At 58.1% G+C, this 19,266-nt stretch overlaps 1 protein-coding gene across 1 annotated transcript in view; it reads left to right on the top strand.

The window, feature by feature from the left end:
* TCERG1L (transcription elongation regulator 1 like) overlaps positions 1 to 19,266 on the top strand; it is a 165,768-nt gene that overhangs the window by 93,722 nt on the left and 52,780 nt on the right. The window contains 2 exon segments of the mRNA XM_049646032.1: positions 3,208 to 3,299; positions 6,348 to 6,436. Coding sequence (XP_049501989.1) covers positions 3,208 to 3,299; positions 6,348 to 6,436 — 181 coding nt within the window.

Genomic DNA, 19,266 nt, shown 5'->3' with positions numbered 1-19,266 from the left:
GCGGAGTCTGTGGAGAGGCCCAGAGCAGGGAGTCCGTGAACCTGTCAGAGCGGACCCCACAAGGGGCCCACGGGGAGCCGCAGAGCAAGCATTTCCACGGCAGAACGGCCCAGACGCCGACCCGATCACGCGTGAGAGCCCACGGTGCCGCGGGCGGCTGCAAACCCAGGACTGTTAGAAGATGCAGACTCTGTGGGAGCACATGTCCTGCAGAGTCTGGGGTCTGGGGCTGTGATGCGGGGCTTTGAAATGATCTCACCGGCCTCAGAGAGCCAGTCACAGGGAGCCGTGCAAATCCATTACCTCCAAAGCCAGATTCCGGAAGCTGATTTTCACCAAGATCAACTATTTTCAACTGTTTTCATGTTGTGTTGAGATAACGAAGGAGCAAACCTCAGTAAGGCAACTTGCATTTGAGATTAGCTGGGCAAACCCCAGCCTGTGGTCAGGTCTCCTAGCACACTTTCCACGGTGTGTGTGTTATTCTCATGCAGAGAAGTCAGCGATGCACATCCTGGTTCACGAGTGCTGTGACCTTCTGCGGAGACACCACAGGGAGGCGTGGAGTCCGTCACGCACAATGAGACCCGATCTCGTCTCCCTGCACAGCCCCTTCAGGCCTGGCTCCGTCCCCTCATCTCTGGCCACAAAGCCGGGCTCAGTGCCGTAGCTAAACAGGTGGAGTCCCGGGCCATCACCGAAGAGCGGGACTCTGCTCCAAGTCAGAGTCTTTCTGCCCCTCAGGCCTGCTTTGGGCTGGGTCTCTACGGGGACACAGGAGGGTGGGCTCAGCTCACTCTGTGGCCTCCCTCGCGCAACAAGGAGCACGGGTCCGGGGCCCCGCCTGGCGGCTCTGGGAGCCCCTTTAACGCCGTTCCCCGAGGGCTCAGCAGCAGTGCAGGTGGGCGACCTGCTTCCGTCTCCTGGCTCCTTGGGACACCCGCCGTCCGTGGGTCCTCCTGTCCTCCACGGTCCCCCTGACACAGGCCCACTCATGTCTCTGGCCCGTCTAGACATCCCCCCGCCCACACCTAGACTTGGCTGCACGCTCTCTCCCAACCCTGTTTCCTCCGCTGCTGGTGGGAGAGGAGTTGGGGGCTCCAGACCCGCTTCTCAGAGGCCTCCTGGACGAGCCCTCTCCCGTCTCGAGCACAGTTGGTGGGTGGCCGGATCGAGGGGCCATGGGCTGCAGCCCAGATGGGGATCCCTGGGGTCTGGGGTCTTGTTACAGGCAGGGGCCCCTGGGATGGGTGCGGGGGACAGGGTATCCGGAAAGTGTGCCCGTGATCTAGCTGAATCGCCCGCACTTGCTTCTTGGCTGGTTCCAGCAGAGCAAGACAACATGGCTGAGGTAGCCGGATGTTTAGATCATGAGTCTTTGCGCACAGATGGTCTCCACGGAGTAGAGGGGGGAGTGCGCAGCCGCGGGAGGAAGTGTGCACAGAAGGAGCTTTGACGTTGACGCTGGTGAATCAGGCATCATTAACGTGAGGATGCGTCATCCCCGCGTACGACAGAAAACACTGACGGAAGTGGTCCTGTGATTTCAGGGTGAGAAACCCACCCTCCTGAGACATTCGGTAAACTGAGTCCTGCTTGTCTCCCCTTCGCTTTCCCGGGCAGCGCCTCACTTTCTGCTGTGTTTTGCTGCCGTGTCTGTCATTTCCCCCATTTAGCCGCTCCCTCTGCGTAGACGTGAGGCCCCGCCGCCTTCCGTGCCGTGTGGCTGGGGGTGCGGGTGGCGGCACAGGCCTGCGTGGACCCGCAGAGACCTGGGTGCCCAGGCTCCCCACTGCTCCTCACGCCTGGACGAGAAACGGGCCTTGGGCGGCAATCCCTATGGGTTCTGGAGATGTCGGCGCAGCCCTGGGCTCTGCTTATCTCCATGAGCAACAATAAAATGTGTCCACTGCCCGTGAGCTTGGAATGTTCTTGACTCAGGTTCGGTTTCCCAGTTCAATGAAAGCTTGATGGTTCCTCCCCAGGGCTGATCCGGAGGTGGACCCATATTGGGGGTTGCCGGGCCCTCACGCGTGTCCCCTGCTGGCTGCCCCGGGGCCCGGTGGTCAGCGCTGACCGCCTCTGGGCTCTGGGACAGATTGCCCTGCAGGACCCGGGTCTGTGGCCCCAAGGGTTCCAGGTGTAGACGCCCGCCACGGACAGATGCAGGGCCCATGTGGGGTCCCCGCCCGTGTGGCCCCTTCCCGTGGCCTCCTTGCTGGGATCGGCGGCAGAGGAAGCCAGAGTCTGCAGCAGGGTAAGGAAGGTGGGGTGGAGGTAGGTGGCCCCACCTGGCCTCCCAGCTCCGCCCTTCCCTTCCCCGCCCTGTGAGCACAGGGACCTTCCCTGCCCCTGCTCTGTGCGTGTGTGTGCACATACACGTGCACGCACACACACGTGTGAAGTGGTGCTGTTTCTACGCCTTCCTCCCTTCCCCAGGGAACGATCAGCCAGGGCCTTCCTAACTTCGGGACAGATAGCAGCCCCGGGGTCCTGACCTTCAAGCCCCTTCCAGGATGAATCTGTTAGGTTGGCGTGTGGTTAGATGGCTTGGGATTTTTAAAATTCTTAGTATTAAAACAGTGGTTAGTCTTGCTGTGTTTCACTGCACCTGTTTCCCGCTTGCAAATGTCTGAGGGTTGAGTGGACATTTTAGAAGAAGGTGAAATCTAATCTCTGTTCTTGTATCCAGAATCTGTGTTTTTGCCATTTTCCCCCTCCCTCACCGCAAACAACTACTTTTCAAAGTGCTGTGCGGGTCGTGTACTGTGGTGACTTGGGGTGTGACCGTCGTGGGCCCCGCCCGTCACCTGGTCAGGATGGGGGCCAAGGGTGGCCCATCATGGCCACCAGCCCCCAAAGCCTAAGAAAGCCTGGTTCTTCGGCCCCATGTTGACCCTTTTCCTCGTCAAGGAGGAAAAGTCCGTCAGGTTATGGCCGTCAACCCACACCCCCCGGGGCCTGGTCCATCAGCTGTGGCCAGTAGTGCTGTGGCCGGTGCACAGGCTCTGATGTAGTTGCCAGGGAGCTCAGCGTCGTTGGAGGGACTTGGTCACAAGGCCCCGTCAGGGCCTGTGCCAGCACGGCCTTTCTGCGGGAGGTCCACCGTGTGCAGCCAGTTTGAACGTCCGAGGCCACTTTTTGTCCCTGTTTTTCCAAATTGATGTGACAGACGGGATGCTAATGACAATTGTTTTGGTCCAACAGATAAAAGCAGAGAGCGCGGCCGAGCGCCCTGTCCTCCCGGCCTGATGCTGCACGCGGACAGGAAGAGCCGGGCCGGGGACGGAGAAGACAAGGTTGGTCTCTGGACTCTGCTTGTGCTCTGCAGGCCTGAACCCTGGGGTCAGGGGTACTGGGCCCAGAGCACCCCTCGGGTCCTACCCCTCACCCCTTCTGTCGTTCGCTGATGTTTTGGGGTCCGCTCTGTGAAGCGGAGTCAAATCCAGCGAGAACGTGGATTCCGGATCGCAGACGAGAGGGGTGGGTGCCCCGGGCTTTGGTAAAAGCCGCCAGGCCTTCCCCTCGGGTCCTGGCTCCAGGCCTCGCAAGGCCGGGGCTCCGTGTGGTGACCTGGGCTTCCCGGGTGTGCCGCGCCCGCTTTCGGGAGAGGGCCCCAGACGCCACGGGGCTGCAGGGCCACGGACACCACAGGGCAAAGCCAGAGCCTGTTTCCGGATGTTTAAAATTCGTGTGCGTCAAGCCCCACACACATCGGTTTTTTTCTCCACACTTTCCAGTCTCAGGCCCTTCTCTCTGCCTCTCTGCCAAGTGGCATTTTAAGGATTGACCGTGGATGTGCTCGGCACATTTACCTTCCCACGAAAGACCCGAGGGATTAGCTTTTATCGCTGCCTTTGAAAATCACAAATTTCATTCGCTCCGAGCTGTCAGGTATCTCGGAGGCCTGTGGTCGCCCCAGGGTCTTGTGAACGTTCTGACTTCACCTCCACGGGTGCGTCTCTGCTCCCGCCGGCCCCGCGAACCCTCCTGTACCCACCGGCTGTCCTGCCGGTTCCCCCCCTAGGGACGGTTGGGGGCACCGTCACGGACACGGCGCCTCTTCTCATCCTTAGGGCCGGCGCTAAATGGCGTGAGTGGGTCATGAATGTTAGTGCAGATGACATCTTTGCTCCCTGATGCGGGATTTCTCTGGAAGAGATCAGCATCCGTGCCAGTAGTACATGTTTATTAGACAAATGCCCTTTCTAGTGCCTTAACTACTTCATCACTGGGCTCCACACCTCTAATTCAGTTTCATTCCTGCAGCATGGAAAGGGGGTTTTATGCCACGAGTAGCCATTTTCATCACCAACAGGAAGTCGTAACTGGCGCGTGCGACAAGAAGGAGACCCTGGTAATTAGCAGTAGAGAATCCCAGCATTGCCACATTTGAACGTTAGTCCCCGTCACAAATCACGCCGCGCCAGATCTGCGCGAGTAATTAGCTGGGGTAATCTAGTACTCAGAGGCTCTCATTGGGTTTCTACTGTTCAATTAGCTCCATAATGAAAATCTCCCCTTGTTTTTCTAATTGGATTAGTAATGGAAACTGTGGTCTCAATATATATATATTTTTAACACCGCTGTCTGAGTCCTTCCCGTTACCCTTATTATTTATCCTGACCTTTTTTTTTCCCCCCTCACAGGAAGGAAAGGCATCTTCTACTCCCCAAAAAGTCTAAAAGAAATTATTCTTAAACTGTACAACTTAAGGATAATTATATAAATTAAACCTCATGTATTCAGTGAAATTTTCTGTGTGGGTGAGCAAAGGGTCGCAGGGGGCCCCCAGCAGGGAAGCATACGTGCGAAAGAGGCGTCCTGACCCCTTGTCTCCTGAGCGTTAGGTCTGTTGGAGACGTGCCTTGCCCTCTGCCCTCACCCGGAGGCCATGCAGGGACTCTTCCGGGGGAACATTTTCATCCCACGACTTGTGTCCTTCCTCTTGGCCGGCTCTGCTCGGCCAGCCATTCACCCCTGACCACGTGGGCCATTCTGTCCCCAGCTCGTGGGTGGGCAGATGGCAACAGGGTCAGCCACGCAGATGCCACATTTCTGTGCGTGGGACTTACCGCGGCCCCGCCTTTGGAGACACTGGGATTCTCTCGGCTTTTTGTCTGGATCTCGTGTTCCCGTGCCCCCAGGATCTAGTGTTTGCCTTTCCAGCTCCTGTGTGTGAAGGGAGGCTGACGCGATGTACAGGGGGTGCAGCCCTCAGGGCCCCGTATCAGCGCGTGGACTTCTGTGCCCGCGCCCTCCCCGCTGGCCGGCTCTGCCACGTGCAGCGCTGACCTCCCGGCCTCGTCACCCACACGGGCCGCTGATCACCTCACCTACAGTGTCTCATCCCATAAGGTCCTGGCACGAACAGTGGTGGGAATAGAGATCCCAGAATTTTAGGATGGCCTTCTTCAATTCAATTCAGTTCAATTCAATTCAACTCAATGAATCCAGAGCTTTAATTGCAAATGACAGTCTCCTCTGAGAGCCTGGTTGTTGCTTTGAGTAACGTTCTGGTGTTTTGTAATCTCATCTGATTTTTTCAGAGAAGGAGAACACAGTGTTATTATTCTAAGTTTGAGATTAAAACTGTAGAGACAGCCGGGAGAGGAAAAACATGTCCTTACCACACCGCTAAAGTTTTTTTTTTTTTTTTCCTTTTTAATATTAGAGAATACATCTTCATTTTCTTCTAGGTGGTGTAATGTTCAAACGTTCTTTGTTTTCTAAATAGAGCCACAGACACAGAGTGATTTTCAAACCCAACTCTGCCCCAGAATCCCTTGCACCACCCCCCATCTCCGCCCCCAGCTAGGTGCTCGGGAAGGAGAGAACATCACCAGAGGCTACAAGGACGTGGGCTCGTGCCCCCCGCCCCCCGTCCTCAGGGGCCCAGATGAGGAAGTCCGGGTGGACCCAGGCCTCCTTGCAGCTTCTAGATTCCCTCCCAGAGCGCACAGTCTTGGAAGCACTGGACCCCAGTCTCTGGGTCGGCCCATTTCTGGAGATGAATCCTGTGTGATGTTTTGCCCGTGAGATGTTAAGGCATCCACAGGCCATCTCTTGGTGGGGCTGCCTTTCTCTGTATCTGCAAAAGCAGATAGTCTAGCCAATCTGGGGTGATCAGGGAGATGCCTTGGTCTGAATTCCTCAGCACGGTCTGTTGTGCCTTAAATTCCATATTCTCAGCATAATTGCTCAGTCCCATTGGCTTAGCTGTACTGAGCGGGTCATTATCCAGCGGGTGTCTGCATGAACCGTGTTACCCTTCACTTGGTTGCCTAATTGAAGACGAGTGTTTAAATTAAAAAAAAAAAGTGCTCTCCTTCTCTTTCTGTTAAAAGGAGCCTCCGTCGATACTAGTCACAAGAGAGGACAGCGCAGCAAAGGGCAACAGACCCGTGGCCTCTACCCCGGTGCCCGGATCCCCCTGGTAAGATGCCTCAAGCCATGGGAGCGATGGTTGGTTGGCACTAAAGAGAAAGTGCACGTTCCTTAGATAATGCCGTGCTTCAAAAAATTAATTTGTGGCTCATGGCAGGTACCAGCACCATACTATTGTCAAATGCTGCAGAAAGAAAAGTAGCATTTAAGTGATAAGTTATCCTGCTCCCGTGCGTTTGCAAATCTGTGTTAGAATAATAAGTTGTTGCATATCTATCAGTGGAAGACGGTGTCTGAAGAAAACGTAGCACGCATTACGCTTCAAAGAGCTGTTTTCCCTCTACTCCAAGAAGCTAGTAACTGAATGGCTGTTAATTAAAGATGTGCCTGGCTCTCTCCAGCTGCCCTGTGAGGATTCCTGATCTTTGAGTATGCTGTGCTCAAACTAGCCTCCACGAGGGAGCCACTGTCTTTGGTTTTTTAAAATGTCCTTTTATAATGGAGTAATTTGGAAGCAGAAGAAAAAGGTTATTATAATAAAAATTAGTTTTAAAACCTGAAGATTAGAAGGTAGGACAGAGCTGGAAGGAGCAGCTAATTCGGACAGCACACACAGCGCCCTGGGTCGGCTTCACGTGCCTTCTGGGTAGGAAAGCCACCTGCTGCTGGTCCCCGTCTGACATGACCACCGATGGCCCCATCACCTGCTTGTTGTGGTAAATAATGGTCTTAACTGGAGCCACTGGGCATCCATTCCTTCTCTGCGCGGTCGGCGGTCAGTGTCGGCCAGCACCTGGCGGCCTCCCGCCCTCTGTCTTCAGCCGCAGCCACTGTGTGCCCTGAAAACGCCTCTTGGGGAAGAGCCTCCTTCTGCTAACACAGTTCACACCCGGTTCTCCAGTGGTCCCAACACTTAGGGAGCGTCCTACAATTCAATTCAGTTCTGACTCCAACTCAGAGTTGCCCAGGCCCCACAGCTAAGGGCTCAGTCCCCCAGTGCTACCCTCGCAGCAGATCTGGATGCAAATGGGGTCCCGGGCCATCCGCACTTTGGTCTGGCTGACTGCAAATTCAGGGGTTCCCACGACCTCCCCTCAGGTCTGATAATTTGTCAGCATGACTCACAGAGCCCAGGAAAAAGGTTTACTCACGGTTGCAGTTTGATCAGGAAGGATACAGCTCCGACTGGCAGACGGAGGAGACCTGGTGGCTGAGCTGTGTGGGGAGGGGGGTCCAGGAACATCCGTGCCCCAGAGAGCGCCACCGCCAGGGCAGGAGTGTCCACGAGCAGGAAGCTCCCCGGACCCCGCTCTTCCGGGGGCTTTCCGGAAGGTTCCTTACGAAGGCATGACTGATTGCATCACCGGCATCACCGGCCGGGGGACTGGACTCCCATCTGCGGCCCCTCCCTGGCGGCTGGGGGTGGAACAGAAGGACCGACCTTCGAATCACCTGCTTGGTCTTTCTGGTGACCTGCCCTGTCCCCCAGGAGTCACCTCGTCTGCGTGGACCCAGCGGTGGTCAGAGGGGCTCCCGGCGAATAAAAAAAGGTGTTCCGATCACTCAGCCAATCCCAAGGGCTTTAGGAGGTCGGTGCCAGGAGTGCAGTGAAGGACGAAGACCAAACATTTCTTTCTTATTATGCCACACGTGCTGCTCGGGGCCTTTTGGGGCCTTCTGTAAGCAAACTCTGTCCGGTGTGTGTCTAAGGCAGGTGCACTTTACAAGTCGTGTGTAGGGGGCTGGGGTAGATTCAGCACAGGGGAGCGGCCCTGTCACGCCGAGCTGGGGATGCTGCCCTTGTCTTGCAGGGTTATAATTAGGTGGAATGTGTGACCTTGAGCACTGGGCGTTTCTCACTGTGAAGCCGTGGTCTGTCTGCCCCGTAGGTCATACCGTGTTGGACGCAGAGTGCTAAGCGGGGTCGGGGAAATCGCTCGCTGCAGGGTGGGTCCTCGGCCCGCAAATTACACGTCGGCGCGTGCCCTTCCCGGGCCTCCGGCTGAGCGGCCGGCAGCGGGGCCCAGGCTCCGGCGTCTTCTCGCCGCCTCGCCGGCAGGATGGGGCAGGCAGGCCTTGAGGACGCCGGCTGGACGGAGGCGCGGTCGCCCTGTGCACGTGCAGGGACGGGCCGCCCGCCTCGGGGACGCACTTTCTGAGTCAGAATGACACTCGCTGGCTGGAACCTGTGTTACTGCACCGATGTGTCGGGAGCTGCCGCCTCGTCTGTGTCTTCCGACCCTGTTCCGCCTGCAGCGGAGCTTCTGGGCTTCGTGGCGCCGCCGTTGGGTGAAGGATGTGAGTGTTGACGGACCCCCCTCCACACCCTAGGGGCCGGGTTTGCACGTCCCTGCAAATGGGCACGGACCCCCGACCTTGCTGGGTGAAGGGGCCCCCACTCTCTCACTCTCCAGCTGGGAGGGGGCTTTGCGAGCGGAGTGGTCTGCTAATCGTGGCGTCGCGCGTGTGGGACCCTCTGTAACCGCACTCTTTACCGACACCGCCATCTGTCACCGGCAGCGATGCTCTCCCGCCCGGAGGAGCCGTGTCTGCTTCACTAGCTTAACCCGAGCCGCCCACTGTCGGCCTCGTGCTGGGGTTTGCTGGTGGTCGGCCCTTCTCGAGGGTCAGCCGGCTTCTCAGGCAGTCAGGGGGCAGAGGGACCCACGGCGGGTGAGGGATTCGGGCTCTATCACCCGTCGTGCTCGCCGGCCACTTGTGTGTCTGGACATCTGAACCTGCCCCTGGTGCTTTAAGGACACCCTCACCCAGATGGAGTATTCCAGGAGGGGTTAATGTGAGGTGGAGGCCGGGGAGGGTTGGGGGGGGGTGTGACTGGGTCCCTTGGAGGTGAGTGGGGGGTGTTGGCATGTCCGGCAGGTGCTGTCAGGTGACCCAGGAGCGGGGCGGGACCCCCAAGAAGCTCTGTGCTTTCGTAAGTGGGTCTCTTGTCACAGTCCAATGCCCAGGGCTCCCTGCTCAGGTCTTGAGAAATCTCGTTTCTGAAGGCACACCCTCTGCGTGGCGGTCCCCTGGGTCAAAAGGCCCCCTTCCTGCCTTGGGGAGCAGACCCTCCTCTGGAGGGAAGGGTGAGGGGTCAGCCTGCCAGCCCTGGTCAGATCTGAGAATTACACATCACCTATGGAACCTGAGCCTTAAACTCGGACCAACGTTCTCCAGAGAAAATGTAGGATTTCTAGAAGATTCTCGAGGATCCAGGGTAAGTGGTGCAGCCCAAATGGGCTCGGAAAGGATCCTCTTGACCGTTGCAGAGCTGGGGGTGAGGGGGAAGCTGGAATCACGATAAAGAAGTCAAAGTTTTGGAATCTACTCAAAACACGTAAAATGGAAATCAAACTATTCTTACTGTTGCCTTGTTCACTGTGGTCACATTTTTAGCCAGTTGGAGCTGAGAAATTCAACGTGTGGGAGGAAGAAGCAGGGTCAGCAAAGACCCTGACGGTGCGAACGCTGGTCTGGAAGTGAGAGCGGAGAAGGCACCGCTTCCTCCCGGGCAGGGGGACTCATGGGTGTGCGTTAAGCGCCGAGCCAACAGCCTCCTTAATTGTCCTCACCCGGCTAAGATTCTCTCTGCTCTTCGCGCTGCCAGGAGACACGGCCAGATGTACAGCCTTCTTAAAAATATTGGCATCATGCTAAGCCCTTCAGAAATGCCACGTCAGTGCCCTGACACTGAGTGGACACCGGGGACAAGAGTGTGTGCCCGCTTAACCACTGGACGTGGTTTCAGAGCCCAGAAAAATTTCTTCGGCCAACTCTGCCATTGAGAGGCTCATTTAGCTTAATGCCCTTGGGAGGTTTTAAGGATGGCATAATTGGGGGCATGGTATTTTAAGGAGAAAGAAGAAAATGAAGACAGTGTGTGAACTTTCATAAAAAGGGACACCCCATCCACCTCGAAGTGGGAGTCGGAGCCAGAGGGAGAGACGCAGCGTCATCTGAGCTGTCCTTCCCAATCTGCTCCTGCTTCCGGGTGTGTTAATTCTAGAACAGTCTTCTTTAGTGTCTTCCAGATTTCTGTTTCTCCTTCCCATCCTCCTCTTCCTTTTTTATAACTTGGCTTTCAACCCACATAGCAATTACTCTGTTTATTGGAAAATAATTAAAACATATTCCTTGGAATTGTTGAAGACACGGAAAAGAGTCAAGAGTAACTATCAAACAAAGTGTAAAATTCATGAGGTTTTCACTTAAATGACAATAAATGCCAAAGCCGGCGATTAATGTTTTAAAATTCTTGAGAAGACTGTGGGTTTACAAGTAATTCACTATTTTTGTACAATTAAAAAAAAAAACAAACGAACATTGGTTTTGAAATAGTACCATTTTCCAAAATGCCGGGGTGGACGTAGTACAAGTTTTCCATCCGCGATGCCGTCATAGCAAAACGGGAAGTCCTTTCCCAGCGGCGTGGGACGAGACCACGGTGTGCTCAAAGACGAGGGGACGCTCACGGTCAGGAAGGCGGCACCGACAGCAGGTGCCACTGCGGCCGGGCTTCCGTGCGGTTACCGTGAGGACGGAGGTGGTCTCGCGAGAGGTGCGTGTTCGTGGCCGTGGTGCGGCCACCGGGAAGCCGCTGGCTGGTTGTGGCCTTCTGCCCTGGAGCGAGAGGTCAGGCAGTAGCGACAGGCCCCGGAGGCAGTGAGAGACGTGCTTGGTGGAACCACTGTGCGCGTCAGGCTCCGGCGGCCCCCCTTGGAACAGGTGACTGGAGGTGCGGCATCCCGGGGGGCGCTCCCTGCTCCTCCCGACTTGATGTTAATGCCACGCTTTTTATTCTGACTTTACTGGATATTTTAGCACCTATCGGTGCTGTCTGTATATTCACTCAAAACTCCTAACTTACTGAGTGTGATGTTTTAAAAGTAGGTTCTCCAGATTTTTCTAAATCTGGGTAGTGGACGCTTTTGGCTTTAAACGAATTAATGTAAAAGACAAGTTCTTGGAGGAAGTTGGTAGCGCTTTTCCAGAAAGAAAGGAACGTTCCCCAAAGCACCACATGCATGGATGATGTTTGGCAAGAGGGGAGTAGTGGAAAACGCAGCCCCGAGGGCGCTGGGCTGGTCGCGTCGCAGGGCGTGCGCACGGGTCCCGCGCGGTCACGGCAGCTGAGCCCGGAGCCCGGGCACCGTCGCTGCCTCGCGTACGTCCCACTGAAGAGACGCCAAGTGTCTCGCCGTCCCCTTAGCACATTCGAGCCTTTCGTTTTGTGGAAGAGGGGACAGGTGAGACATTACTTGTCGGGGAGGGGATTCTAATGTTCGGTGAAATGTCAAAGTGGTTCGTTAAGGCAGACGGAGGAGACGCACGAGGAGGCTGCCATTTAGATCCGCGCTTAAGAGGCCTCCCGGTAGTGGCTCCCGGAATGGAGCGCGAGACGTGCCGCTTGTGCTCTGCTCTTGGCTTAGGTTTATTAGTCTTCAGGCGGCCTCGCTTTGATGCCGAGGCGGGGATGGAGTGTCATGTCAGGAGCTGCCGTGGCCCCTCACCTGCGCGGGGCAGGCTGCCGGTTCTTTGCATCTCTGGCCGGGCAGGGGACCGAGTGGCCAGCACTCACAGCCGTGAGAAGGTCCCGCGCCCGCAACAGTGAGGGAGGCGGCGCTTTGGATCTCCGTGAAGGCAGACTCGTCGGGAAGCCTCGGCCATGGTCAGGATGGGGGTTCCCAGGGCCTTTGTTGTGTGAAGACAGTTTGGGGGTCCTGGGCCTTGTTCCGCAGCTGAGAGCCAGCCTCCTGGGGCTCCTCGTCTCCTCTCCGAGAGGCCGGACAAACAGCAGGCCGGGTCCCCGGAGCAGGAGCCCAGCTCTGCCGATGACTTCCTGGCGCTTCTGTGCTGCTCATCTGAAAATGGGAAGAGAGGTGTCCACGTGCAGTAACCAAAGAAGGGCAGACGGATGCTCTCAGGAGTTCTGCAAAGACGTGGAAGTGACTGTGGTCGGGAGCACAGGCCGGCACGCACCGGTTCCGTGGACCCTCGTCGTCGAAAACGCCCTGCGTGGGGGCTTCGGAGAGGACGGAGCCTGGGAGCGGCCACTCCTGCCCGCCCCACCCCCACCCCCCGCTGCTCCTGTCTTTTCAGGCACACGCTCAGCCTCCCGCACGGGGTGGGGGCAGGAGCCTCGTTCCTCCCTCAGGAACACGGCAGGACGAAGGGCACCGAGCGTCGCGGTGGGTGAACCGTGTGCCCTCGGCGTCTTGGGCGGCACCCCTTCCCAGCAGCGGGACGACCTGTCCGGTGTCACACTGGGGTCTCACCGGTCTGACCGGCCTCCGCAGGAGAGATGGCCCGGCCTCCACGTCCTGGAGCTGAGCGCACACGAGCCGTCCTCAGCGGTTCCCCACGATGACAGGTCCTGCGGGGCGTGGCCGGGCCCTCGTCTGGTGTAGCAGGTGTCCACCTGGTTACCTGTGGGCTCTTCCCTGAGTAAGCGCCGTGGGGTGGAGAGCAGGCCGAGGAGGTACAGACAGAAGCACGCGCCCGGGTCTGCTGGGGTCACGAGACCCCAGAGCACGACGCCTGCCGTGGTGGACTGTCCCATGCCCAGCATTCATTCGGTGACGCCAGCTGTGTGTCCTGCAGGTTAACTCAATGGGACACTGTCCACCTGAAGGCCACTCAGATCCCACAGGTCAAGGGCTCGGTCCCCCGAGACTGCCCCTCCTCAACTTGAGACCCCAATCCCAAGTCCGGGGGCTGTCCCCTGTGCTTCTGGCTATAGATCAGAGGTCCCAAGACCCCCTCCTGTGTCTCGATTAATTTGCTGGAGTGGCTCATGGAAGTCAGGAAACATTTTACTTTCTGGATTATTGGTTTATTACAAAAGGATACAACTTGGGAGCAGCCAGGTGGAAGAAATGCAGGGGCGAGGTGTGGGGAGAGGGTGAGGAGCGTCCGTGCCCTTTCCCGGGGGCCACTCTCCCCCAGGCTCCACGTGTTCACCAGTATCTGGAAGATCTCCGACCCTCCCCCTTTTGGGTTTTTATGGAGGCTTCGTCATGTAGGCACGGTTGACTAAATCATCGGCCATCGGTGATGGATTCAACCCCCAGCCCCTCTCCACTCCCTCGAGGAGGGGGTGGGCGGGGTTGAAAGTTCCAACCCTCTGGTCACATGGTTAGTTCCCTGGCCACCTGCCCCCATCCTTGAGGGCTGCCCCAAAGTCACCTCATTAGCACAAAGGGCTTGTGATTCAAGTAGCAAGAAGGCCATCTCGCCTTTTGTCTCTGCTCTCACCTCGTAGGAAACGCCTAGGGTTTCAGGAACCCTGTGCCAGAAACAAGACCGAATGTGCATGTCTTGGTCCACATCACACTATCACAAGAGGGAAGGTTTTACTCCTCCCTGAACCTGTCACCCCATCCAAGCCGCCTGTGCGCCAGCCAGAGGGCCCTTCCTGAACGTGATGGGGGCGGTGAGGACAGAGAGGGAAGAGTGAAGGGCACCCACACCCTGCCTTTCAGTCCAGAGCCCTCGGCCCTGGGGGTGAGGTGCAAGGGACATCAGGCTCTGTCCCCTCAGGACAGTCCTCCTGGGACAGGCCGGGACCCGAAGCGAGTCTTTGCCTGGATGTGGGGAGGAGGGCGGGCATGCTTGGAGAGAGAACCAGAAACACCCCTCACCCCTGGAGCTTGCAGCCCTGGGGGTTCGCCGTCCAAAAGGCGACCGTGGGAACCCTTCAGCGCACCACAGCTGCAAGCCCAGATTCCACTCGACGGGATCCGGATCTTCGTCTGTTAGGGCTGCTAAGTGTGGATGTTCTGTACCAGACTTAAATAGCTGTGGTGTGCCAATTACATCCTCTGGGATACTGGGACAGTTAAGGAGAAGAGGGACTATGGCAGCTATCCAGAAATTATGCAGCGTGATTAAAGAAGGCGAACGTATACATATTACTTAAAATGTGCATGAAATGGTACATAAAATTAATTTTCCATGTTACAGCTGGCTCTAGTTGAAACCAACCGTGACAAGTGGATGGGCAGGTTTCTCTTGGGGATTCACGTTTATTTACCCTGCCACCGGCTCTTTGGTTCCATTCCACACGTGTCCCTACGGCACAGGAACTGGGTTCTTTGCAGCCTGGGTGGGAAGTGGGTCCCATGTTCATTGTTGTCCCTCGGCTCTCTTCCTGGTAATAATCTCCTAGTAAGGGTCTCATTAGCCGCCGTCTTTCCCTGTGCTGGACGCTCGGTGATGGAAGTCAGGGGGCAGTGACTGCTTCTACACTTTGGGGCAGTCAGGGTGCTGGCCCTTCCCGGGATTCGGATGCCAGCCGGGTGTCTCTGGACCCGGCACCGGGAGCTTACGGAGTCAGCGTGTCCCCGGAACGGGACTGACCCAGGAGCTGGGGAGGATGGTACCAATTAAGTCCCCGGGTGTGAAGTCTCTTCCTGGCGGTAACAGCGGTGCCTGGAGCCTGGTTGCAAGCCCCTCGGGACAAAACGAGCCGCGTCCACCTGACGGAGAACATCAGGGGTCCTGCCATCGTGCGGCTCTTTGGAGCACATGTTTTCTAGCGTCTCTGTACATGGGCTTCACCGGGGAAAGGAGAGGCAGCAGAGGGAGGACCCCGGACGTCAGACTGTCAGCCCTCAGCAGCGGCTCTCGAGAGAACCAGATTTCCCGGCTTGCCCTGATCCCTGCTGGAGTGTTACTTGGTTTTCTTTGGAAACCGAGACACTGGGAGGAATTCGGGGCAGGGTCCCACAGGCTCTGCTGGAGGTCAGTCCAACCCGGGCAGCTCCCACCTTGCTGTCTGCACTAGGGGAGGTTGGGTACCCAGGGGTCCCTCTGACGCCATTTAGCCTATCTGGGGTAGGCTTCAGCGGACTCCCTAATTCCCTGAACACAGCTGCCCAGAGCCCCCTGCTGGCCCAGGCCTCCTGTCCAGACCCCTCCGTGGACCCAGCCGCCCAGGCCTCCTGTCCAGACTCATGCGCCCAAGCCCGTCTGCCTAGACCCACCTGACCATAAGCCACCTGTCTGAACCTACTGTCCAAACTCACCTGCTAGACACACCTGCTCGGACCCCTGCCTGGACCCCTGCCTGGACCCCTGCCTGGACCCACGGGCCTCCCTTCAGTCTAATGTCAGGACAACATGATATGGGCAAGTGGCAGCCTAGGGCCCAGAGTTGAAACCCCATCTCTCTTAAACCCCATGGCACCGCATGACAGCTGTGGGCTTGCCCAAGCCAGGAGTGGTGGGTATCTTCCCTCATCTGTCTTCAGCTTCTTGTTCTCAAGTCTCCTCCCTGCTGTTGACCAGAACATTCTTAGGACCCAGCACGCTGCCCGGGCCTTTGGGAAACCAGTGACTTATAGTCAACAACCTAGGAGGCCATCCGCTCCATGAGTGGGACAGCCTCCCAGAGCCAGGTGAGAGAGCCTGGGGGTGATCTGAGGTTGGTCCCCGTGATGGACCTTGGGGGGCTGGCCTGGAGCCAATGCCGCCCCCTCTCTGCTCCAAGCCACTGGGCACCTGCCTTTCCGAGGCTGCCTGCTCCTCAGTAGTTCTCATGTGAAATGGCCCAGCTACTTGTGGGACAAACTGATGTGCCCCAGGACCGTGTCACATCCACAGGCCCTAGTTAACCATTTCTCCATGAACATCTCACACCTGAGTCCTTGAGCCACCGTAACGATGACAGTGCTGTGTTTGGTGGGATCAGGTCTTCGTTCTGAAAACCCAAAGTGCAGGTTTTCTAGGGCAGAGGGGGGCAACCGTGTCCCCGGCACAGGCACCACCTGCTGTTTCACCTGTTGGGACATCTCCTGGAACACAGTCCTTCCTCCCCTTTGGGCTTTGTCCGGATCAGATGTCCCAGAAGGAGCGGCAGGCAGGGATCTGGATGTCTGTGTTGCCAAGGAGTGATTTCCAGGCAGAGGGGAGAGGGAAAGCGTCAGGGCAGCTGAGGCCGAGCCTGGGGGCCCTGGAGCACGGACCGCACCCGCCCCTTGACCCTAGCTGAAGTGGGGGGCTGCAGACTGCCCCGGGTGAGGTTGCGACTGGCTGAGCAGAGCTACCTCGGACGTGCGGCCGTGACCCAAGGCTGCCGGGCTCAGGGAGCCAGGCGTGGGCGCACCTGCCCGGAACGTCGGTCTGAGGGGAGGGACACCAGCTTGACCGTGACTGGGGTCCTGGCACCAACCTGGAAAATTGCGAGAGAAGTCTAGAAACTGGAATCGAAGCCTGGAGGGACTTACACGACCGTCTGGGACTAGATCCCAGTCCGCCAACCTTCTTTCAAAAATGAGGACGCTGAGGCATGAAGCCACAGGTTCGGGTGGTACAGACGCAGAGGCACAGCCGCCCCGGAGGGCAGGTCTCCAGGCCCCTGGACTCCCAGCTGAGTGCCGTCTCCCTCCATGGCTCTAGGGGAGGGAACAGGTCAGTCAGCGTGGGGGCGGGGCCCCCGGGGCTGGTGGGGGCGGTGGGGACGGGACGCCCGGCTGCCGGGCGCCGAGGGACCCGTTAGGTGTGTCAGCCACAGCCAAGCTGACAGAGGTTATTCTCTGTCAGGTGAGGTCAGGGCTCGGGGAGACGCTGTGGGTCCACGTGGCCCCTCTTTTATGTCAAGTGAGCAGACGAATGCAGGGGCCAGATGCTTTAGAACATTCTACTCAGGCCCCTTGCTGTCGAACAGCATGCACGACGCTGCGGCCTGCAGCTCCCTTTCCAGCCACAGCCCAGCCCGAGGAGGCTCCCGAACCACGTGTGGGCCGTGTGCGCCCCGAGCCCGAAGGCACACAGGGCAGCGCGCAGGAAGAGGCCGGGGGTCCGCCGTCGCCTCCCGCACGGAGCTGGCCTCCGACGTGGCTTGACCCACAGCCTTTTTCCAGGTGAAGCTGCCGTGATGACAGGAAAACGAGCCCCCTCCAGTCCCCAGAGGTCACAGGCCAGGGCGTGGGGGTGGCCAGATCAGAGCTGCGTGTGGTGAGGAGCGAGGCCCCCTGACGGGCGGGGAGCCTTCTGTCCCGGGAGCTGCATCCGTGGGGGAAGGAGGCTCGCGGCCCTGACAGGGTTTATGGTCCCTGCTGGCCCAGAAGCCCGTCTGGGGAGCTCACGCGGTGGCTGAACTGTGCATCACTTATGGCCAGCGTGATTACCTTCGGCTTCACGCTCCATAAAAGCTCTATGCCTCGAGTTGCGTGCTATAAAGCCATGCGCCCCCCTCCCGGCCTGCAGGGGTTAGGCAAGGCCCGCCCAGGCTGCCTGGGGCAGGGGAGGGATGGGAACACTGTGTTCCTGGTTGCCAGCCCTCCCCCTGGACCTCCAGCTCCAGCGCGGGCAGCACCCCTGTGGGCCCGGGAGCCCTCCCGCCTCTAACAAAGGCCGGGGCCCCGACGTCTTACTTTCACGTCCCCGTAGCGGGGGGGTGTTGGAATAATGCAGACTTCCTTTCCAACCCCCTCCTACACGGATGATGGAACAGAGGCCGGCAGGGTGAGGGAAGCTCTCAAGGTCACCTGAAGGTTAAGGACAGGTCTCGAGCTGAAGATGTCAGCCAGAGGGCAGGCTGCTGTCTTCTTCCTCCTGGGATGCCTGGGCCAGTGGTGGCCAGTGCCTGTGGGCCCGGTGCCTGGGGCCTGGGTCACTGCTGGCTGGAGGCGGGTCCCGATGCTGGTGCCCAGGACGGAGAGGGGCCACAGGCGAGCCGCTGAGCGGTCTCCCACAAACCCAGGTGCTTCAACTCCACAAATGTATCACCTCACCATTCTGGAGGTCAGAAGTCCCACCCTGGTGTCACGGGACTGAAGTGCAGGTGTGGGTGGGGCCACATTCCTTCTGGAGGCTCCAGGGGGCAGTCTGTTCCTTGCCTTTTCCAGCTTCTGGAGCGTCTTGCCTTCCGGAGCCCCTTCCTCCGCCTGAGAGCCGCAGGAGGTCTTTGTGTCTCTCGGGTTCCCGCGGCTGACCTCTGGTTCCATGACGTCTCCCCCTCTGATTCGGACCCTCCTGCCTCGCTCTTCTACCGGACAATCCAGGATCCTCCCTCATCCGAAGATATTAACTGAATCATATCTGCAAAGCCCCCCCTTGCTCTGTTAGGTCACCCGCTGGCAGGCTTGAAGGATTAAGATGTGGACGTTTTAGGAGCCATCATTCTGCCTACCATACCCTTGAACCTGGCCTGGCTGGGGTAGTAAATCCAACAGACCATCTCAGCATCGCCTTCGGGAGGGAGACTGATTTGTTCCGAGTTCCCAGAACGTGGGTTCAGCGCCCGAGCCCTCTGTGCGGCCCGTGGGAAACGTCTTCCTGGGTGAGCTGGGCTGTACATTCAGGGCCGGAGGGGTTTCCTCTGTGCAGAGAGGAGCGGCTGGCGACGGCTGGCTCTATCCTGATGGCAGACGGCTCCGTGCCGCTGGCTGGGCAGGGGAGGAGCTGGTTATCCGAGACGAAGGCCGTGCCTGGCAGGCGGGTTCCCGTTGGGCAGAGGCCCCCACCTCAGGGGACAATCAGTAGCCAGAGGGTTTCAGCACACGTGGGCTCTCCCGCTCAGCCCCCAGCACCGGGAGTCCGAGATGCCTGGGGCTGCAGGGTGCTGAGAGACCACTGTGGGCAACTGAGGCCCAGGGAGGGGAGAGGCCTTGTCCGAGAGGAAGCTTCTGGGAGCCCAGGCTAGCACACCGCTGCTTCCCTGCCCCGTCCCGGGACGAGTCTCGGGACAGAGCTGGAAGCTGGGCTGGTGGCCTTGAGCGGCTGCGTTCTTTGGGAACCCCAGATCCAAGTCCTTACGGACCCACGCACGCTCCTTCGGAACAGGTGAAATAAATTCTTTTGTTTTCTTCCCTTCTTTTTCTTTTTAATCTTTTCTCCTGCCTGATAACCTTCCCCAGATACGGGGTCCTAAAA

The sequence above is a fragment of the Panthera uncia genome, chromosome D2, assembly GCF_023721935.1.
Source record: "Panthera uncia isolate 11264 chromosome D2, Puncia_PCG_1.0, whole genome shotgun sequence".
Lineage (NCBI taxonomy): Eukaryota > Metazoa > Chordata > Mammalia > Carnivora > Felidae > Panthera > Panthera uncia.
The sequence above is the reverse complement of the archived record's forward strand: the minus strand, read 5'-3'. Positions and strand labels throughout refer to the sequence as shown.